General features: G+C 41.9%; 1 protein-coding gene across 7 annotated transcripts in view; it reads right to left on the bottom strand.

The window, feature by feature from the left end:
* The window catches only part of rapgef6 (Rap guanine nucleotide exchange factor (GEF) 6), a 158,611-nt gene that overhangs the window by 76,753 nt on the left and 64,197 nt on the right, over positions 1-17,661 (bottom strand). For all 7 annotated transcript variants that reach the window (XM_067608570.1, XM_067608571.1, XM_067608572.1 and 4 more), the window contains one exon: positions 16,623-16,640. In XM_067608570.1, the coding sequence (XP_067464671.1) occupies positions 16,623-16,640 (18 nt within the window). The remainder of the gene's footprint in view (positions 1-16,622; positions 16,641-17,661) is intronic.

Below are 17,661 nucleotides of genomic sequence, written 5' to 3'. Positions count from 1 at the left end.
GTAAAAATATATCTTTATCATAATTCTTTCATAACTAAATGTAAAGCATCCTCAAATGCATAAGGATGTTTATTTATGCTACGTGTTTATGTAAAAATAATATCGGCAGATCATTATCTGATTTTTTTTAAGATTTGTTTTTAAGGCTGCAGCACTGATGAGGATGTGAGAAATGACGAGAGAAATTGGATTCAGGATTGGATTTGCGAGGCTTTTACTTTAGCAGCGGTGACATCAGAACCCCTCGCGAGCGGTGACAGATCTATGCATAATTTGGATCACGCCAGGGATGAAGAGCAATAAAGACGAGTAATAAGGTATTTAAGACTACGTTCCGTGACTGCGTGTGGTACAGATTTAATGTGTTATCTCAGACTGAACATCCTCTCATTTTATCCCCCTTTCATCTCCGGGGACCTTATTATTACTCATTCTACAGAAAGCACGTGCACGACCGCGCACACGTAATGAAGACAAACATCTCTGAGGCTTTCAGCACCCCGACAGACGCTCCCCAAGAGACAGACATGTAGGGATCTATCCGACAGTCGCTTTGCTAGGACAACCAGAAGACGGGTCAGCTGATTCCTTTCAGTTTGAATATCAAAAAATAGGACCAACAACAAAACAAGAATCCTTATTAGTCACATGTCATGCACTGTATTTGCATCATCAAGAAGTTGACCAGAGGCTCGGTTAACTCTGACAGATTATTCTGAGCAACTAGAACTAGGACATCTAGGACATAGAAGTGTTAATTATACACACAGCTTCATCATTACCAGTCCACTGCTGACTACTTGGGGGGGGGGGGGGGGGGTGATAGACAGATTAGTGTAGACAGACATGATGAAAAAAAAAACAGAAGAAGTTTAGAGAGACAGATATCACCGGTTGTCATGGTTACAACAGCATGTTATTGCACAGACCAGGGACTTCATGGCTTGTAACTTTATCTGCGCAGTTTTTGCTAAAATGACAATTATCTTCCTAGGTTTAGTGTTAATGTGTCTCATTATATCACCTGTTCAACTGAGAGTCTTTTCTGTGACATTATAAACTAATATATATATACATGTGAATATAGACTATAAATAGCGCAACCTTTATCAAAACCATCATCATCTGTGATCTTTGCTCTTCACAAAACACCACACCTTCAACAACAGCAAAAAAAGCTTTTGAAAAGATAATCAACAGTATTTTTCAATCCTATACAGGTCACAAAAATGTAGCTTCCAAATATCATTTTTGGCAACCCCACAAATCAGTTTGTCCTTTGGAGACTAAGAAGTATTCTTGTTGCAGCTGCTAGGGATAATAAAATATTTGTGCAAAGCCAAGAGAAGATCTCCTACGTATTCATTACATCGAAGCTCTTCAATGACCACACAGAGTAGAGTGCAGTGTTTTGATATTTAGACAGTCATCCAGTTTACCTTCTTTGATGACTTAAGGCTGTGCAGCATGAGAAAGCAATGAAATACAGAGCTTTTTTTTCAAACTCTTCACCATTAAAAATAGGGTCAATTAACACGTCTTGTCTTTATACTGTGCAGGTGATTGTTTTTGTTTTTTTTAATTTAAGCCTCCCTTACAGTGCAGGGGCTATGGAAGGCTTTTTAATTAAACAATTAAAATAAAAAACATTGCAGGAAGAAGCAAAGCATGCATGTGTTTCTTAACAGACACAATATCTGTCATATGCATATAAATCAAGCTCATTTTCTCTCATCCCCACCCTCTCTCTCTCTCAGTAACACACAGGCGGCAGCATTCTAAGCCAGAGGCACTGGCCAGAAAAAGGATTACGACATCGCTTACTTTGGAGGACCACGGCTGCAAGCAGTTGGCATAGCAACGGACCAGGAAAGCCATTTCCACAGGAGGGAGGGGTGCCAGCGAGGGGAAGTTTCCCCTCGTTCACCAAGAGATGAGGAAAAAAAGAAAAAAAAAAAAAAGACCCAAAAATAAATAAATAAGTAAAAGAGGAGGGCAAGGGCTGACGCCGATTGCTTTGCTGCAAGAGGAGAAATGTCCAGAGGGTGATTTTTTTTTAAAAAATCCTCAGTGTTGATTCGGAAGCATTTGGAGCATTAGCAGGTTGGCTTGTCAGATGCGACTACAGAAGGTGACTTTAAGTCAAGGCAGATCCATTTATATATCAAGGTCTCTCTCTTCTACCAAAGCGATTGCAACAGAGAAGCTTAAGAAACTCCTAATAAACCTCGACTACTGGAAATCTGCCGAAAATACGACTAATCCCAGAAGGTAAGGAGGCTGCATGGCCGAAGATACAGCAACCCAACTTAACATTCAAGTTCAGCAGATTTTTCTGTTGCAAGTTAAACGTAGAAACTAAATCAGTGTTTTTGTCTTCCAGGTTCACTTTCACTTTCCTTCTTTAAAGAAGCAGAGGTTCCTCTTCTCAATAGATGAGCCAGTGCTGGATAAAAAAGAGGGGCTCGTGCATCTGTAGCCCCCTGGGAAGAAGACTCTTTCCTGGCTTCAAGTCATCCAAACAGTCCACTCTCACCTCCCAAAAGCCTGGATCATTTGCCTGCAGCTCTCCTCTCCTCCTCACTCACTGTCTACGTCTGTCAAAACTCCTTTCTCTGTCTCCTTGCAACTCTTTATCTCTCTACAGAGCTCCAGCGGTGCATGTGTGTCCCCAGCAGTGCAACTCCATGGTAAGGGCCGGTGATCCCGTTCCTGAACCCCCGGCTTTAAGCTCTCGTTCCCCCCGGTTAGCACTCACACCTCACGCCGGCATTCTTCCTCTCCCTCCCACCCTCGGAGAGAAGCTACCGTGGATAGGATGCTGCGCTGTGGAGAGCCCAGCGCTAATGGGAAACGGAGGAGAGAGTCAGAGCGAGGGAGGAGGGAGGAGAATCCAGCTGAAAAAGAATGACATCACCTGTGCAGCGCGAGAGAGAGAGAGAGAGAGAGAGAGAGAGAGAGAGAGAAAGGATGGGAGGTGGCGTGGATGAAGCGAGCGAGTGAGCGAGAGCAAGCAGGGGGAAACTGCATTAGATGGATTGGCTGCTGAGCAGATGTGGATGAGAGAAAGAGGGATGGACGGAGAGAGAGAATGGGAAAGACAGAGATGGAGAGGAAAGAGAGGGAGCATCTTTATTGATCTACTGGTAACATAAAGCTGAGTGTATTGAGGCAACCCCCCTCCCCTTTGTGAGCGGCGAGCTGCATAAATTACAAAATACAGGGGGGGTGAAGCATAAATCATGGAGCCCCCATTAGATACAAGGACAGACGCTGGCGGTATTTTGGCAAACGTGAACGCGCGACACAATAGCACAAGCCGATAATGGGTTTTCCCCTTCCTAAGAGACCCCATCATGAGGATTTGCTACGCAGGAGACAGGATTTGACGTATGAAAGGCACATTGCAATCACAGATAAATCACTCAGTACATCCCTGAGAAAAATACTGAGGCAATAAAGACATTATGTCTATAGTTGTAAACTATTAGAGACAGACCTGATTCTGACGTAAACTACAAATAATGCCTGAGTTTATCCAACTTAAAAGCATCAGATGCGGGATGACACCCAAGAAAGTTAGACTGACAGAGAAATAGGTATTAGGAAGCGGTCCTGCCTACGTATGCAGCTGAAACAACGGTGATATGTAACCTTGACAACTGAAAGTTTTTGCCAAATCACAAAATCAATGCTTAGAGGAGATCACAACCCCTTTAACGAGCAGAAACTCAGCAGGAACAAATAGTAAAACCGTGACTTGAAACTATGATTTTTATTTTCCTTTTCTTGGCCTTTTTCGTCATTAATTATTAGTGGAAACCTTGAGGCAACAGATACTCAACTCGCTCACAGGGAAAGAAGGCATTTATCTCAAACATTAAAGCAGAATATGAAATTTTTACATTCATTTTCTCCTTTAAAAACTCAAAATCGAAATCTTGTGCCTCTAGAAACACAGGTCTGGAATTTCTGACGCTAACTTAATTGAGCAGTTTATCAGACTCCTGCTATCTGACAATTAAAATAACAATAAAAACTTTACGTTACCGTTGTGTCAGTGGTCTTTTTTAGAGGTGTAAACTACTTGCCTTTGAGTGTGTTTTGAACTTCATGAGTTGAAATCTCAGCTCGGTGAATGATCTCACACATCCTCTCCCTTTTTAATGCATTTGTCATAACAATGAAATTTAATTATTTACTCAGGAACCGCCCGTTGTGCTTCACTTACTGTAATAACGTGAGGAGGTAAAAGCGGTAAAGTTGCGCATGTGAACAAGTTAAACCCTCTCCAATAGTAGTTTCACTGTAAAGATCTAAATATTTCAAGTTCTATGACAACACTTTAGCAGTACTGCCTTTCTCCGCCTTCCTTTCCTTCTTCTCTCTTCGTCTGTTTATTCAGCGCAGTAACCCTCTTATGTGCTCGGTAGTATTTGTGATGTTGGGACAAAAGATGAGAGGGAGGCGGGTTGAACTGAAAGCAGAGACAATGGGAGCTGTCTGGCTGTTTGAACGGCTGATTCTCCTCCAGCAGAGGAGAGATGTCAGCTCCTATTACCAGACACTTCAGAGAGGGGAGGATCTCTCTCACCCTCTCCCTTTTCTCTCTTTCTGACCTCCCTCCCTCTCGTTCACTACATTCCTAGCCCACTCACTGTCTGTGGTTTTTTTTTTTCCTCTGCCTCCGACTTTCCTCCTTCCTTCCCTTTCCTCTCTTTAATTAAAAATCCCAGATTTTTGCAATCTCTGCCTCTCCTTCGTCATGTTTGCCTCGTATCAGCTGTTTCCTTTATGTCCTTCTTTAATACCCAGCCCCCTCTAAAGATCTCACTTTCTCACTCATCTCATCTCATCATCAGCCGCCCATCTATCCATCTCCTTTTCTCCCTGCTCCCATTTTTTTTTTACTCCCTTTCTGTTTGCTGCTATGAACCAGGATCGGTACCCTCAATTCTCTCTCCTCTGTGTCTGTGTGTGTGTGTATGTGAAATGATACGCACCTCCCGACTAGGAATGACATCATCTTTTTACTCTGCAGCCAATCAGGTGCAAGCACATGGAGCCCTGCCTTCAGAGGAGTGTTATGTACACAAGAGAGACAGAGGGAGAGGAAGGGGAGAGATAGAAATAGATAAAAAAAAAAAAAAGGGAGACAGATGGATAGATGGATATAGGAGGAAGAATGAAGGGGGATAGTCGAAGAGACGGAGATGGAAGCGCAGAGAGGAACCACAGTTTGAGGAAAGAGAGTAACTATGTTATTTAAATGCACCAGTCCAGTGGAAACACACACACACACACACACACACACACCTTAACCCCAACCTTTGCACATAAATGAAATTATAGAGCACTGAATGGATTAAAGACTCCAGGCCTAATGCAGGGGTCTGTCAGTGAGTGTATACATGTATGTGTGCATGTGAAGAAAAAGAGACTGAAAGCAAGTATGCAAGCTTCTTTCATAAGATTGTGTGATTGTGTTCACACAGTTTGTATGGGTGTGTGCGTGTGTATTAGTGTATCGGCTGCAGTCTTTTCCCTTTCACATACTAGTGTGCCGAAGCACTACATCATTCCCTTGCCCTGCTGTCAAAACCCCAGCCCTAATAAACACAGGCGCTCATGCACGCACACACACACGCACAGCTGCTGCGTTTGCTTGAATTCTCTCAAAGACGTATATAACAAAGTCTAACTATGAGAAAGAACAAAAAAAACCCAACTTCCTTTCATAACTTTGGAGGTTTTTAGTGAAGCCCTGTGGGTTTGCAGGAACACAGTGAAGCTGCACTGAAGTCCAGCTTTTGACAATATTGGCTGATCTTCATCCACTATAAAACACTTTTTCAAAAATGTTCTATTAAATATTGTTTTTTTTTTGATTTGTGCAACAAGTCAGAAAGCATTGCACTGCACTAAAAGGTGCCAGATAAACATTAGTAACCACAGACATTTGATTTGTTGGTTAAGTGTTAATATTTAAAAGCTAAACTAGGAGAACTTGTGCGTTAGTATATTGTTACATGTTTTGATATATGTATGTATGCCAGAAGGATACAAACTGCCAAAAAACAAAAAAGAAAAAGGATTAAATGAGGCAAAAGAAAAGATGAAGTCAATGTGACACCAACAAATTCCAGCTAAAGTAAATATCTCCGTAAATCACTGTATTGGCGCAGTCTAGAGGCATTTGCCTAAATTCGTTTTCACTTGAGAGGAGGATTTGTGGGAGTTAAGAGTCATACTTTTACAAAGAATGCAGGTCATTATGAACAGAGTTCTACATAGCCTACATATATGTGGTTTGAAAACATGAAAGTTTAGAGGAGTCATAAAATCTCGTGGGACTGCACTGATTTTCATTTCAAACCAAAAAAATTAAAGACATGCACACACTTGTTTACATAACACATCTCAGAGGACCGTTTTCTGTATCTCAGTACGTGATGATGTGGGATCTGCAAAACACAGAGCAGGATACACGTCACACAGGAAACACTTCCTGGAACAGTGTGTATGTGACTCTGTGTGCAGGTTTGTGTGTCTGGTCAAGTCAGCGCTTCATAGACAAGACAGAAAGAGAGAGCCATAAATAACAACTTGGTGCAAAAATCAGAGAAGAAAAGTTGGAAGTGAGAGACAGGACAAAAGAAAGTGATCAAGAGAGGATTGAGAACATCATAGACAGACAAAAAAAAAGACAGGAAGTGTATGTGTTTGTTTTATTAAACAGACAATAGGTAGAAAGTGAGAAATTAAGAGGAAAATGACAAATTCAGGCAGGCGCCAAAAAACAGGAAATGTCAGCTTGTCTAATGGCAAGTTGACAGACAGAGAGACTCGCACACAACAGAAGATTCACACTGACTAGACTTAGCATCCTGCGGGTGTGAGTGTGTGTGTGTGTTTTAAGTGTGTGTTGCTCACTGAGGCGTGATACGGCTCAGTGATTTCTGACGGGGTCTTGTCTCTCTTTTGTCACTCGGCCCCGTCGCTACTGGGACGATTGCCCCCCTGGGACACCATACACACTCATTTCTGTACCCTCAAATGTTCGCACAAAGTGGCCAACCCCATTGTGTCTGTGTGTGTGTGTGTGTGTGTGTGTGTGTGTGTGGGTGGGTGTCTGTGTCTGTCTGGCTGGCTATTGCTCACAGCTAATCAGTTCTGCCAAGCTAATTAAAAAGTGTCAGCTGACTAAAGCCCCTGTAGCACTGTAATACACAGATGTGCATGCACACACACACACACACACAAACACACACACACACACACACACACACACACACACACACACACACACACACACACACACACACACACACACACACAGAAGTGCTGAGTTGTTAAAGGCCTATATTTCTCTGTAGGGTGGCTGTACAGCAATTTCCACAGACAGTATGACACTCTGCCTCTTTTACAACACAACTAATGAGTAGAGATAGAAAACCAGTGCTGGTTTGGTGCATCCCATATCTTTCTGTAATAAGATATGGGATGGAGGTCGGCAGCATCCTTACAGAGCACACAGTAGGTTGTGATTAGAAAGTTGCTGGTTTGAATCTCTTGAATTTGATCTTTGTGCAGAGGCACAGTGGTAATATTTCTTTCTCAATATACACAACAGTAATTTGATACCACAGAGTGTGTCAGGGCACCTGCATAGTTGGAAATATAGTTTCTGAAACGTCTATATGTGTATATTTGTATTTATTTCTACACTGAACACCCAAGTTTTATGCGGCTTCCCATTCCCTCTTCGCCTCACCCTAGTTGAAGTAAGTCTTTTCTCTGTTTATTAAGAGAACACTGCGCCATCATTTGGGGTAACGATCATACTAAGTATTATAATGTCACCTCACAGCGGGGAGAGGATGGTTCAGTTTTCTGTTTGCAAATATGGAGTAATCACTGTTCTGATGGTTTCCTGTGTTAAGTAGATGTGACATAAAGCGCCGTAAGTCGTGCTCAGACAAAACATACGCCGCTGCAACCCACAAAAAAGAGACAACTATACGGATGCAGTCATCAGATCATATGTGTTTATACATGTCAGCGTGTGTTTGTGCGAGTGTGTCTGTCTGTCTGAAGGACAGGAATTCCTGCCATTTAAACAAGCCCTTCCCTTCCTGGTCCCTGCAGAGTTACACAGAAGGACAGAGATCCAAGCCCAGAAGAGCTTGAGATGCAAAAACATAAAACCAGGCAGCGAACGAGGTATTTATCAGCAAAATATTGCAATCACACTCTTGGCCAACTGCTGACAACTGCTTGTGTTTTGACATCCAACTGTAGGGTGAGTGTGAAACTGTCAGAATGAAACCGTGAGACTGTACATTTCCTAAAAACTTGATAAGTCATGTCTGATGTGACGCACACGATGAACAAACAAATAGATGAAAAGAAATTCATCCTGTCTTCCTATGGGAGACGGGAAGGTCTACATAAAGAGTAAGAACATCATAGAGGGTAAAGACCAGACAGAGACATATCGAAAGCAAATAAGAGGAGACAGTGAGTCAGAGACAAGCACGCAAGAGAAAAAAGTTAAATGAGAGGAGCAGACTCGCGGATGAAAAATTTAGACAAACAGAAGGAAAGAGGGGGGGGGGGTGGGATGAGAAGAAGGGAAAGGGCTGTCAGCGGGATTTCACAAGGTGAAGGAGAGGTAAGGAAGGACAAGTAAAGGCTTTGTTTCCCCAGTGGGATTCAGGTTGTGTTTTCTCCCACTTATATCTACTTCAAAAGATACTTCTTGTTTTCTTTTTCTTTTTTGTGTATCTGATTGGAGCTTTGCAGACAAGATGAACTGTAGACTGCCATTCAGCTCAAACTGGCTGTTCATGAACAAAGGAAACATTATGGAAATTCGAATGGATTTTAAAGCGTTAAGCTTATAAGGAACCATTTATAATCACAAAAACAAGACTCAAAAGAGAGAAAGATACACTGAACAAAGCCTGGAAGTGTATTAATATGAGTGTAGAGTACAATGTGTACATACCGTGGGTGCGTATGTCTGTGCATATTTCATAGAAAGCATAAAATATTATCATAACAGGGGAGATGAAGGTTAGACGGAGGGAAATAGGGAGGGAAGATGACAGGAGTATAAAAAGGGAAAGAGGTAATGGGAGGGAGGAGTGGAAGGAGGAGGAGGAGGAAGAGAGAAGAAGCAGAGAGGAATATAGAGAGGGAGTTCAACAAGGTCGTCATCTTAGTGCTGCTGATGTAATCCCTAAAATTAGCAGCAACAACAGCCGCAGATAGTGCCCCACTGGTACACTGCCGCCCAGCATATTGTACTCACACACACAGACACAGACACACAGACACACATGCATGCTATCAGGATGTCTGCAGGTTTCAGAGAGACACTTTTAAACCAAATTGCAAACAACCTCAAACACTTCCGATGAAGTCTGAGACATCAAATGTTCGTGCACGAGAGAGGACGGCACAGACGCGATTGTTAAGGGATACACAGCACAAACAGTGCGGTTCTGTTTAGCAAAACAAATATACTGAGATAAATGTTTTGCATGTTGCGCCACAAACTCTCTCTCTCTCTCTCTCTCTCTACATTATTCAAAGAGTGAGACATGCAGCTCAAACGAAAAACTGTCACTGCATGTTCAAAAAAAAAATTCCACCTCTTATAACTCTATGTCAGAGTTCTCTTTCAGACTATTTTCAGAGCTGTGAAAGTGTTTGAAAATGTGCTTTGTGCATGGATGATGAATGCAGCAGGAGTCCAGCAGCAGGGCTTGGAGCACCACTGAGCGACCGAGGTCTGCGGTTTTGTTGGTTGTTTGAAGGCACTGATCCAAGACTGAGTTGAGTATTTGGAGCCTGAGTCACAATTTGAGGAAGTAAACAAGTCATTGATTGGCACATGATCGCTTGGACTTGGACTTGCGTGCTGTTCGAATGAAAAAAAAATATTTTGGTGATTTTTGCTTGTTGCCAGTTATCTGATCTGTGTTTGATTTCCCACAGTCTTTTATATTTGTCCCCTCTTACAATAGTAGTACAACATTACCACAGGTACAAGCCTGAGTTTGAGTTTGAACCTCTCGTCGTCATCTTATGAGATGTTTCGAGTCAGAAAATCGTGTGTACATGCGACAAACGGTACAGCTTCGTTTGATAACCTGACAAACCAGTCAAGAATTTCACAGAAAAGATGGATAAAGGAGGGAAAATGGATCAACAGCTCACTGGGACGAAGGTGACGTGAGGTACTTCTTGACTTCTTAACATGTGCTTCTTGTTTTAAGTGTTTGATCAACTAAAATTAAGATGGTCAGATATTTTGTTGGATGCAGAAAAAAGCAACAAAAATAAACTCAAAAGTTTATGCCTTGAGGCGTTTACTGGATCTTCTCGAAGCAGTGACCTCATTGATAGACTGAGCGACTTAAAAATAATGCCGTGCGTTACTTGCGAGGACTATTAACCCTAATTCCTCCTCTACCTCCTCCTCCGACCTCCCTCCCTCGTTCTCCCGCCTTGAACCCTCTTGACCCTGCTTTCTCTCTCACCCCATCCTTCCTGTCTCCCATTAAATCCCCATCTGACCTTCCCACAACCTTCACCTTTCTGCCCCATCCCTCCATCCCCTCGACACACAACCCCTCCTTCCCCCCTGCACGCCCGCTCATTTTTTTTCATTACCAGTCAACCCCCCATTATCTTCCAGTCTTCATTTCACCTTCTTCTCACCTCACTCAACTCCTCTTCTCCATCTCAGCCAGGTCTTACTCCTGTAAATCCATCCTCTCTTAATCATTGATTCTCCTTCCACTGATTTTTGTGTCTATCTTTCTTCACCATGTTCAAAAAAAACATTATTTCATGTTACATTTTGTATAACTTTGGTTTCAAATCCTCACACACTCATCCCAATCTTTTCTTCTCTTCTCTTTCCATCCTCCTGCCTTGCTACTTCCCCCCCTCCCTTCATTCTGTCCTTCTCCATGCCCTCCTCCTTCCTCTTCTCTTTGATTTTTTTTTTAAAGGTTATTCTCATGGCATCCCTGCTTCCGTAGGCAGAGTGAAAGGAAAAACAGGAAAAGGCAAGAGGACGTATGACAAAGGTCAAAATCTAAATCAAAACAAAGTAGGCACTGCCAAGCTTGGTTTTCTTCCATTGGCTGCTGAGTCACCTAAATGCCCACCCCCTTTTTAGTCCTTTAAGATTGGTTTTCAGGGTTTTAATGTTTACTCTACTCTAGTTAAGAGTAAAGTAAAGTAAGAGGGAATGACATGTGGAAAACCATCTGTACCGTAGACAGTAACTACAGTGATCATCCTGACAGAGACGAATAATGAAGAGTGAAATTTAACAATCACTTGGTACACAAACCGACTCATATTTGTAATTTGTAAATAGGAATAAGCAAATTGCCATAAAAGGAGGTAAAACAAGTTGCTGATCAGCAGCCCTGCAATTAAAAACTGCCTTTATATGTTCAAACAAGTTAACACAGCTGCTGAACAATAATAATCTCTGACTTTCCTTTTTCTATTTTTAGACTCTTGTTTCGCCTTAATTAGACAGTCGGAAGTGAAGAGGCAGACAGGAAGCAATGAGCGTAGAGGCATGAGATGCAGCAAAGGTCCATGGAAGGGATCAAACTGGGGGATGATGATCTCTAACTACCAAAGTGCCCCATAACTAATTTTCTTGGCCATGATATGATATCATCCTCCTGTATTACCTCATCACTGTAAATCGCTGCTCAAATTATACAGCTCGTTCATGTCAATTCAATATTCAAGTCAACTGTCAGCCACTATAAGCACTATGACCTGTTAATGTTATTCCTTGATGATTGATAAAGGTCAACAATTCCATAACTTGTTACTTGATTCGATTTTTGAGATAGTTAGGACACAATTTACTTGATATCATTTGCCTCAATAAGACTAAAAACTATTCCTACCATGTTCACAATATCCAAGAAAATAGAATGACAGTTTTAGCTGTAATCCATGCAGCTCTACCTAAAGTTGCACTATTTTTCATTTTTGTTCCTTATTCTTTTCCTCTCTCCTCCTTCCTGGCTCTCCTTCTCTCCCTGGGGTCCTGCTTGGTCTAGCAGTGGCAGAGCTGGTTAGAGGCCCTTGAGGCTCAGCTGGCCCCACCTGCATTCTAATAGAATGAGACCAGATGAGCTCAGGAAAGGACTGAATGCATTAAAGCAATGAGAGGCTTTAAAATCTAAGCAGACCTGAATGTTTTAGCTCTGGACAAGAACGGAGACGATGAACAGCGAGACAGACGCACATAAAACCTAAATACTGTAGACATTTTAAAAACACACACAGAGCATATGTATACACCGAATAGCACTAAAAAGCCAGACACACCCAGACACTGAGAAACATTCACACGCACAGCACATGTGTGCTTTTGCCTACACGCAAATTTTCAGAAGCATGCACTCACTCTCTCACACACACACACACACACACAATAGTGACAATGTAAATGAAGCCAGGAACATTACGGGAATGTTAACAACTTCATCATTACATGATGCCAAGCAAAACTCTATAAAACTGACCGACACCAGTGAGCTCATTCCAATACAATCAGTGCAGGAAATTTACTTTTTCAACAAACCACCACAGTGGCTAGTGCTCCCCTGATTTCCTCAGTCTGTTCACTGTCTGACCAGCCTGTTTAATTCATGAAGGCTCTGATCAACCAAGTTTTACCACTTAATATGAATGAGAATGGTCTAATAATTCAAGAACAGCAAAAGAGCAGTGTGCATCTTCCTGTCATCCCATCCTGGTGACCTTCAAACCTGAGGAGAGGTTGAAAGATGATGCAGCTCTTCAAACCAGGTTACCACTCTTATGACAAAGCCTTTGTATGAGTCACACAATGACTTGCTCACTGCATGATGAACACAAACTTACATTTAACCTGACTGTAAGCGGTGACGTTCAGGTAACTTGAGTAATGTCACTGCATGACGAGCACAAGCTCATCAAATTGAGCTAATATGATACCACCAAAGTCAGCATCATCAAGGTAAAGTCATTGCTAATGGATCCCTAAACAGAAAGCTTATATATAAATTTAGTACTTTCTAGCTTAGCTATGCTAAAGGGTCTAAACCTAAAAGCTCATTTTGACCTTGGAAACATTAGTTAACAAAACAATCTCACCACCAGGGCCACCGGTACTACTGATAGGGGGGCTTCAGCTGTTTACTCGGGTAGTGGTACGTCCCCATTTACTACCGAATATGTACCTGACATCAAACTCATTTGCCCATTTGGTGTGGTTCATTCCAGCTAATGTGAAAGCAACCAATCAAACTCTGGTGCAGACCAAACAACCGGACCGAGACTACCTGAAACGGAGGTTCTTGGTCCCCTTTCCAAGCAGACTCTGGTCAGTCATTTACTACCAAATATGTACCTGACATCAAACTAATTTGCCCATTTAGTGTGGTTCATTCCAGCTAATGTGAAAGCAACCAATCAAACTCTGGTGCAGACCAAACAACCAGACTGAGACTACCTGAAAAGGAGGTTCTTGGTCCCCTTTCCAAGCAGACTCTGGTCAGTCCGTTTGTGGTCTGAAAACCAAGATCTGTAAACATGAAGTCCCACAGACAACAGGTAACTCATTCATTACTGTATGCGTATATTTATCTTCTCTGGTGTCACAAAGGGTTCATAAAGAAGTAACTGCTTATGAGCATCATTAGCTTCAATAGACTGTAGATCATTGTAAAATCAAATATCTACTATCAAATAATACTATGATTGGTCTGTTTGCTTTCAGTATACAAAGGAACCAAACCAGAGTCCGCTTCAATGCAGACCGAGACCAACCTCTTTAAGAGGTCTCTGTCTAGTTATTTGGTCCGGTTGTTGGAGTTTGTTTTAACCAAATCAAACAGGTTAGGTGTGAAAGCATCCTAAGTGAGGGGTAGGAACAGGGGGAATGAATCTACTCTTTAAAGCATATTCAACCTTCAATGGTTGAGCCCAGTGAGCAAGTGGCCCATACATCTTACTGCTGTTTAGGAAGAGGTTTGGTGTGAAAGTGTATTTGTTGCTTCCTGTGTGCAGAGATTTCTAATCAGTGACTAAACTCATTACCAAAAACTTCATGTGGGCAAGCAAGCAGGAATGACAACACTAAAGAGCATTTGTGTACTTTTAGACAGAAATTTTGCCCACAGCAGCTTTTCATGAACCCCCCCCCCCCTCTGCCTAAAAGAATTTTATTAGACGTTCGTTGGTGGCTGATGTTGGTTCGCTGGTGGCTTTACATTATTAATGCAGGTTTGCACATTTAGCTCACGTGTGTCCCATATTACCCGGAGCACAGAACAAATGCTTAGCTGTGAAAGGCAACAAAGCAGTAGACGACTTCTTAAACAGGAAGCTAGCTAACCACAGACTTTGCAAGAGACAGCGTTTCCGGTGCATACCGTCATTTCAAGAGGATGCTTCTTCATGCTCTGCACGTTTCAACAAGAATGTTTCAAGTCGAATGAGGTTACTTCTCACACAAAGAGCTTTTCACAGCAACAAATGAACTCTAAGAAAACAAGTCAAAACAGACACAGAGTGTGTCTAAAAATCATATGACACATACAGTGCTACTGGCTTGTTTCTGAAATAGTCTCTCTCCTAACAGAAGTATTCAATTCAGAATTTAGCCAAACATTGATTCCTAAAACAGCACAACATAACACTTTGCGGATTTGATTCAAGTGTTGTACATACTGAACTATCATGTGCAGATAGCTCACCCCGCATCATGTTAAATTAATGATCCTGGGGTGCTGTGGAGTAGCCCGGCTGTAAAAGCCCTTTGAGCAGGTTTCCCCTGAAAGGCAAATGAGGTGATGGGTTCATCTATCTATCTTGGTTTGTCCTAAGAGAGAGACAGTAACCCAGTGATATCTTAATCAAGTGACTTTCTCTGTGTGCCTGTTTTCGTGCAAATTGTCTATATGTGTGTATGTGTGCGTGTGTCTAGTATGACTCTGAGTCATTAGTGAATCCCAGTGGTTTGCTATGTTAGTGAGAGAATGCACAGGATCTTCTGTCTCTCGCCCTGCTGGGAGAGGAATCAGGTTTCTGGATCAATGAGAATCAATCACAACCAGAGTCATCGCAGAAAATAAAAGACATAAGATAAAATAACAAAGTAAAGCTTTAACTAATCAGCAGTTTGTCTTTCTCTGCTTCTGAAAGCCGGTAGACCTTCTCATTGGTGTGATTTGTTGGTAGTAGATGTATTATTCTATATACTTCCACCCTTTTTTCCTCTGCTCAAGATACAAGAGGTGCTACATTTTCTTTCTTTTTTTTTTCTCAATTCATAGCTTTAGGAACTCCATTCACTCTGGAGCAAGCCATTAAGAGACGGAGAGAGAGAGAGACACCAGCGCACACCAGTGATAATGGATCACTGATGTTATTATGGTTCAATAAGGCCCCTAAACAACATCCTCTGATCCACTGCCAGAAAAAACGGTTCTCTTTGAGCGTGTATATGTGTGTGAGTGTGTGTACAATATACATTTATAGCCTGTGTAACATCCGCTCATTAACATTATGTCATCACAAATGGGCAACCCCCTGACATACATTAAAAAAGAAAAAGAAAAAATACACCGAGGTGTAGGTTTTTATGACTTTTTAAAAACCACTTACTTGCTCAGTTGGTTTATTAATTACAGAGAGAGGGAACGGGTCTTTAACTGGTCAAATGATAAATTGATCAATGACCTCCTAGAGAATTCCATCCCAACAGCCACAACACTTTCCTTGAAAATTCAAAGTCCGCAAAATTTGAATTCTTATTTGATGATTTGAGCAATTTCAAGTGTTTGATTTTTGTAGGGATACATTTCTGGTTGCTAATATTCAGACACCCGGTCAAAGAATGATCCTCGTCATGATGTTACCAACGTAAAAGTTTTACAACAAGGCTATTTCATTGCTGCATGGTTGCCACATCAAAAAACTGGTTACTAAATTTGGAAGGTGCAAAGAAATCGACTGGTGGTACTGTCATCTATCTACCAAGAGCACATGTGATGGTGAGAGATAGTGGTTCTGGTGTCTCACAAATCAAATAACTTTAATTTCCACTTTACCAGAATATGATCTCTTTATGTTAATCTGACCCAAATCTGAGGGAGATCCTGGAAATGACACATTCAAGTTGTCTGAAACGTCTGTCCCAGCAGGTTTAAATGTCAAAACAAAAAAAAAACGCTTCGTCCTCCATTGGTTAACCAGTCAGTTGTTGTTTCCAACGTGCATCTGTTTATTCCACAGTTAGCCCCCCCCTTCCTATCTGCCACCCACAATGTCAGCAGACAGCAGATTGTGCATGTGTGGCTGCCTTGAAATGACCCTCTTTTCCCAACACTGCCTGTTTCTAAACAACAAGTGCCTCAATCGGGGGTGACTCACATACACACACATTCACGCACACACGTATGCCAGACACATCAACTGAAATATCCTGACAGATGTGGAAATGCTCAAAGAAAAAAAAAAGGGATGGAGCGGAGACAGACATAAATTGAATGGGAATGTTTCATTTTTGTATTTTCTCCTACCTGGTTGTTGACATAATCCTGAAGACATCAGCAGAAACATGAAAAGGGAAGAGAAACAAACAAAATAGAGTTATAACGGGACAGTATGCAAACTCTGTATGTCTGTGTGTGGTGAGAATGAAACAGGTCCAGCCCAGCATATCATACACTTCAAATGTATATTCTCATTTAAGAAACGAAAAGTGAGCATGTCAGTCACTTAACAATAACAAGAGTATCATACACGTCATAGCACAATGATCTTGTGTAACTGACGTTTTTCTTTTTGCTAAATGTGTCCCCAGCTCATCCTTGCCCCCCCGATCTTGCTCTAATTTAATTCAAGACTAATGTAATCCTCTGTATTTCCAGGACATTCGCACCGTTCCGCTTGTTTTTTTTGTCTTGCGAGTAGTGCTGCGTTAGCACATCCGAGTGGTTGTCCTTTACATAATAAATGCAGTCACAGAAAAGAATGTGGTGGGATTCGGCGACGCTGAAGGCTAGAAATGTAATTTAAAAAAGTGGGACAATCACCAAGAGAATAGGGAGGCAGGTAGGGTCGGCAGAGGACACTTTAAGCTCTCCATTAAGCTCCTTTGTAATGCCCCAGGGAGTTTGAGTGAGCGGGGAAAGTGAGTGTGTGTGCGTGTGTGAGTTAAGCACTGAAGTTTGTGTGCCTCTGTGTGTGTGTGTGTGTGCGCGCCTTTGTGACTGTGTGTGTGACAAAGCGTGGTAACTGGTGATTAGTAGAAACTGTAACTGACACACGGCTGGCCCCCGGTGATCCTATCAGAGAGAGAGGGAAAAAACTCAACCTCATTCAAAAAGGACACTCACACATGCTCATGAGTTTCAATACTTAACTTACACAAACCTCAACAATCCTGCCTGTCAAACGGCCTTTAAAAGGGACCCAGTTTACTTATCCCTACTAGACAAATCCCCTGTTTATTGGATATAAAATATAGGTTACATTATAATGTTTAGGGCTTTTCTCTTCTCTGTGAGCACTCTCGACAAGAATGCACCCTCGCTGTGCTGTAAATATAAATTGTCA

This window comes from Thunnus thynnus, chromosome 13 (assembly GCF_963924715.1).
Source record: "Thunnus thynnus chromosome 13, fThuThy2.1, whole genome shotgun sequence".
NCBI classification, from domain to species: Eukaryota; Metazoa; Chordata; class Actinopteri; order Scombriformes; family Scombridae; genus Thunnus; species Thunnus thynnus.
Note: the sequence above shows the minus strand (reverse complement) of the source record. Positions and strands in the feature narration are given on the sequence as shown.